The sequence below is a fragment of the Dermacentor silvarum genome, chromosome 6 (assembly GCF_013339745.2).
Source record: "Dermacentor silvarum isolate Dsil-2018 chromosome 6, BIME_Dsil_1.4, whole genome shotgun sequence".
Taxonomy (NCBI): Eukaryota; Metazoa; Arthropoda; class Arachnida; order Ixodida; family Ixodidae; genus Dermacentor; species Dermacentor silvarum.
The window spans coordinates 107607602-107613624 of record NC_051159.1 but is presented as its reverse complement, the minus strand read 5'-3'; the positions used below and the strand labels follow the sequence as shown (position 1 = coordinate 107613624).

General features: G+C 42.5%; 1 protein-coding gene across 1 annotated transcript in view; it reads left to right on the top strand.

Moving 5' to 3' along the window:
- LOC119456814 (spidroin-1-like) overlaps positions 1 to 5703 on the top strand; it is a 17026-nt gene extending 11323 nt beyond the window's left edge. The window contains exon 3 of the mRNA XM_037718632.1: positions 5698 to 5703. Coding sequence (XP_037574560.1) covers positions 5698 to 5703 — 6 coding nt within the window. The remainder of the gene's footprint in view (positions 1 to 5697) is intronic.
- The last annotated feature ends 320 nt before the right edge of the window (positions 5704 to 6023 follow it).

Genomic DNA, 6023 nt, shown 5'->3' with positions numbered 1-6023 from the left:
GGGTTGCCACAATTGGATCGGTCGTTTCTGAGCCCCCTCTACAACGTAACGAAACGCACTTGGCCCCTAAAGTGAATAACAAAATTTCGAATAATTCCCTCTCAGTTAATTAACTAATTAAGCGGAATATTACAAAAATCCTCCAAGAAGCGCCACATAACGGCAACACATATGTCGTTGGTTTCACCCAGCTGCGGCTAATCACTTTTTTGAAATACTTGGTTCAAGTTACGTGAAACACCCTGTATTTTAACGTGTACGTACTATGTTAAGAAGGCATCCCTCGGCCTTGAAAAAAACATGAAATGAAAAACATGAAATGAAATGAAACATGAAATGAAAAAAAAAAACAGGTTGAAGGGAATACCCGGATATTAAATTAATGCATATAACTGTAGTAACTACATCAAAAAAGCACACGTACAGATTTATTTTTGAGCGGGGTTTTGCTCGGATGTATCCCGTCAATTACAACACGGTCTCTTATTTAAACAAATACTATGGTTCTGGACACAGTGATTCGCCGTAAGCTGATTAACTTCGATTATGTTTCCTCTAGTAGACGTGTTAGATTTCGATTACATCGAGTTAGATTGTTATAAGTGTAAGGTGTAAAGTTATTGAAAAACATGGTTGTTCACCTACGTACTAGGAATAACGATATTTAATGCTGCCGCACTGAAAGTGTAGGTGGAATAAAGCGCATTTCTCGCAGAGCTGCTACGGAACTCTGAACAACGCCAGAAGGTAGAAGCTGACGAAGAAAGCTGGGCTAGGTTTATAACGTGCTCAAAGTTTCCGTCGCTTGCTATACCAAAGAGGGAACATCGACTAAAAAATACCGCGTAAAACGTTATGGCGGATGCATATTGTCTGGAACGGTCAGCAAAAATCTGGCTTCGTTCATAGAGCGCCGGTACTGCGCTAGCTTGAAGTCGCTTGAAAGAGCTCTCGCATGCTGCGTACCGTCATAGGGCAGCTTCAACTATTATATACCGAAACATTTGGTCCACATGCGAACTCAATTCCAGTTAGCGTTCATAACGATAAAGGAAAACTACAGCTACAGAAGTCTGCTCAATAGAGGAACGCATTCAGTTGGCGCATATATAATGTGGCCTCATGATCATCATATTTCATCACTTTTTTTATGTACCCTTTCTCTTGTACAGAGTAGTAGGGCAGAGCATACTAGCTCAAATAGACCTCACTGCCTTTCCTCTAATAAATTCTCCTCTCTCTCTCTCTCACCCTATATATATATATATATATATATATATATATATATATATATATCATAAGAAGCCAACAAACAATAGCACCAAGGACAGCATAGGGGAAATGCTGTCCCTGGTGTCATTGTTTGGTCGGTTTCTTATGATATGACTACTAAAAATCGGGCCCGTCGGTGCCGTTTCTTCTCGTTCACACACACACACACACACACACACACACACACACACACACACACACACACACACACACACACACACACACACACACACACACACACACTGTATATATTGTTACGGTCGCATAACCAAGACAGCGTTGAGCAGGGCGCGTGGTTAGGGAAGAGGCCGAAGAGGACAGCGGGAAGAATGAGTGGCTGCGCAGCCTATATGCCTATACGAAACCCGTGTTAAACCGACGGCTATTGTGCATCATTGCAGCATATACGATGCGGCTCCTGCAGCTAGCGGTGTATGTGCAATAACCGAGGAAAGTATGGAATTAGCTATGACAGTGTCAACGCACGTGTGTTTGCATGCTTTGACGTTTTAGTTACGAGATATTAGACAGTTTTAGTTTGGGGTTTGCAACCAAACGTAAACGCATTACGTACGTAAAGAAATTGCGTCGTCCTCACTGCGCATGCTCCGAACGTTGTTGGGTTGATCTGGTTTACGTGTGCTATGATAACGTACGTTAATTGGCGAGTTTAATGTTCGTAATGTATGCGGACGCTAACAAATAGCATTGTCGAACATGGAGGTACCAACGGCTCCCGCTTCAGCGTGAATTGGCGTGATGGCTACGCTCTCACTTATGTTTATGGCCAGTAACTATTGAAGTGGGCTTTCGCTTTCTCGAACTCACCTGAAACGTTAGTTATGAGCGCATAGCACGTCCAATTTCCGAGGCCGTTCGGCGATTCCGGCACCCGTAGGCCTAACGAGACGCGTCCCCATAGCAACAACAGGATGGCTGCTAATGGATTGTCTTGGCTTGGATACGTTTGCCACGAGGCACCAGACGGCGCCCCGTTTTAGAACGTCTTCGTTACGTTTGCGTTTCCGCACGGCAAACTAAAGGTCTTGAAAGAACGCGCACCGTAATGTCCCGCAAACGTGCTTACGTTTAACGTGCGTAAGCCGACAAACGCTATTCTAAAGTTGTCTATTCCTGCGCTGTAGTCGACGGCATGTACAATGCGTGCCGCGAGCACTGTGACAGGAATTTGTTTTGTTATTTCGTTTCAATGATGTGTCGATTTGTCTGCACAGCATCGCAACCGCAGCATGTCACTGTTTACGTTTCGAGAGTATACTAGCATTTATTCGCCTAAAGAGACATCCTGGTCACATTTCACTGCTTGCTTCAAAAACAAGATAAGGCGATCTTGAAGCGACAGGTACTAGCCGACGACGTCCACATTTTACTATACGATATAAAGAGAGAATGAGAGATAGAAACAGAAGTGAGGTGCGAAGAAACAGAAAGATTAACCAGAGGAGAAACAGACGGTTTTTTTAACTACAAGGGGAGGGGAAAGGGCAGACAAAAATATGTTTGGAATCTGCATTCTTGTTACACGAGGCTTACATAAAGAAGGTTTATCTTGTCCAATTTATGCTCGCTGTAATCGTTCTCAGTTCTTAGGGATTGAGCTGCGTCAACGCAGTCTGTCTTAGTGAAAGTGAACGCAACAATCTCAAGCGCGCACGGGAATAATGCAGAGGAACGTGAATGCATCGAATGCCACTTTATAACGTAACGTAACGGCTGACTGACCATTGGTGGCACTACACACCGCGGCGTCGGGTTCACGTGCCGCATGATAACTATAGATACATACATCAAAGCGTTAAACGCAGTAAAGGTTAATATATCTTGTTTTGCATGCCACAACGAATTGTTATGCATTTTATAATGGTTCAAGATTTTTCCGCTTCTGATACATACATCAACAAGGGAAGATAATAATCAATCAATCATGTTATCAATCAATCATGTTTATTTAACGTGCCCAGGAACAACCCTAAGGTCTGAGCGCTGGCGCACGCATACATTACAAACCAAAAACAAGACACTCAGGGAAAAATCATTAAAAAATAAATGAATAAAAATAAAAATTGTGAAATGAAGAGAGTACGGACAACAAAGCGCAAAGTAAATACAAAAGAAAAAGGAGGAGAAGGACACTTGAACAATACATGATATTATAATACAAGGCAAAGCTCGGACAAGAACGATGACAAGGAGTTATGAAAGATATCAAGTTCACGAAAGTAAGCGTTATAAAGATTCTGTATTCTGTGGACAGTTGAGTGTTCGTGATGACAGGCAGGCACATGGAAAGGTCTATGTTCTCTGGTGACCTTGCGTGGGATGCGGAACATGACACAGCTGAGAAGTTCGGGACACGTGAGGTTACCGTGAAGGAGTTTAAAGAGGAACAGAAGGTCAGCGCGATTACGTCGGTCGCGAAGCGAAGGCAATGACAATCCAACAGTGCTAGTACAGGGTGCAATGTCCAGGTTTGCAAAGCGGTGATTATATATGCTTAGAAACTTTTTCTGGACACGATCTATAATGTCACCGTTGGATCTAGAAGAGCCATTCCAGACGACCGACGCATATTTGAGTTGAGGAAGGCAGATGGTTGTGTATAATTTGCGGAACGGTGTAGGAGACTTGAATTCCCTCGATAGTCTGCATACAGAACCAAGAGAGCGCATACCCCGCATTGCAACACGTTTAGTGTGAGCCGAAAAGTGTAAGGTTGCATCAAAAAGTACACCAAGATCATTGATCTCGCAGACCTTACACAACGGCACAGAATCTATAGAATAAGAAAAAGAAATACTTGCTGTTTTGCGTGTGAAAGCCATGATTTTGGTCTTAGCAGCATTCAAGGTAAGGTTATTATCCTTGCACCATTTAGAAAAGGAAAACAGGTCAGACTGCAGGGCGTGACAGTCATCAACAGTGTGAATTTTCTTTAAAATCTTGATGTCATCGGCATATAGAAGGAAAGAAGAGTTCCGAATAACAGAAAGAACGTCATTAATAAAAATTAAAAAAAGGAGTGGTCCTAATACTGACCCTTGAGGGACGCCGCTAGTTGCCAAGTAAGAAGAAGATGTTTGGCCATTGACGTTAATATAACACGATCTATCAAGAAGATAACTGCGCAAGAGATTCACAACTGACGAGTTAAAATCAAGGTGCGTAAGCTTGATCAGAAGCAGCGAGTGGCTGACTACATCAAAAGCCTTGCTGAGATCACAGTAAATGGTGTCAACTTGCCCCCTTTGAAGTACCGGCGTGGAGATCTGTGTCATGAAACTTGCGAGATTTGTGATAGTGGAGCGGCCGGTGAGAAATCCATGCTGATTCGGAATGAGCGAGTTCTTCACAGTAAAATACAATATGTTGTGAAGAGCACGCTCAAAAATCTTGGACGTAGCACAGAGGAGAGAAATTGGGCGATAATTCGACACATCTGATTTACATCCAGACTTAAATACAGGAAAAACACGAGCAGTTTTCCACATGTGAGGGAAAGTGGAAGTAGTCAAAGAGTTATTAAATATAGATGTCAATACAGGAGCAAACATACTGCCGTAAGCTTTTAGAATGGCGGAAGGGATGCCGTCAGGGCCGCAGGATAGGGAAGGCTTCAAGCGCCTAAGGCATTCGTGGACAAGCTCTTCATCAAACAGCACCGCACTAGATGTAGGAACCGTCGTGTGCCGCTGACTGACATCAGCGTTGAAACCTGCATCTTTATATAAGGAAGAGAAATGGGCTGCAAAACAATCCGCGACTGCTTGGACTTCTGCCCCTCTAGAGTCAAGTAAGCGAAAACCCTCTCCATGTTTATTGGAACGCTTACGGATATACTGCCAAAATTCTGCCGGCCGGTCGGAGGCGCTTTTTTCCAAGAATGCCATATATGAATCTTGATCCCGCTTATAGAGACGTTTACAGAGAGCCCGAAAAAAGCGGAATTCTTCTCTGTACTCATTAGGCAACATAATTCTGGATTTTCGGTGTGCGCGATCTTTATGCTTTAGGGCAATTATGAGTTCAGACGAAAACCAGTGGGGATATCTAGAGCGTCTAGGCCTGTACTGGGGAATGTATTTGCGCATACTGCTCAAAACAAGCTCTGTAAACTGATCTACTTGGTCATTAACATTGCTTTTGTCGGTAACCAGTGACCAGTTGGTGGTGGACAAGGAATTATATAAACCAACATAATCACCACGCTTGAAAGCAAAGCGTGGGGATTCATAATAATAATAATAATAATAATAATAATAATAATAATAATAATAATAATAATAATAATAATAATAATAATAATAATAATAATAATAATAATAATAAAGTATTATTTTTTGAGTATGCTTGCAAAAACTTAAAAAAAAAAACGCAGGAAGTGTGCTACGTTCTACTGCATTGCAGGAGTAAGAGAACGCACATTAGCCAAAAGTAGAGAAGCTGCACGTGTGCGACGATGTGACCGTGGAGCTTCTCTCCTGCGGACAAAAAAAGCACAAGGAGCACGTGTGTTCTGTACAAGAAAGCAGATAGAAGTTGCTCTCATTTACCGGCCTCGACAGCTCCACTCATTCGCACCAGCTAACTTGTATTTGTAAGACATTTCTTAAAGGCTGACTGGTTCTGCGCTCATCATACCGACAGTTCCTTGGCCAGCTTTAGATAAATATTTCATTAAAAGATATGCGGAAATTAGGTACGAACGGCAATAGATCAGCAAGAGTGATTTG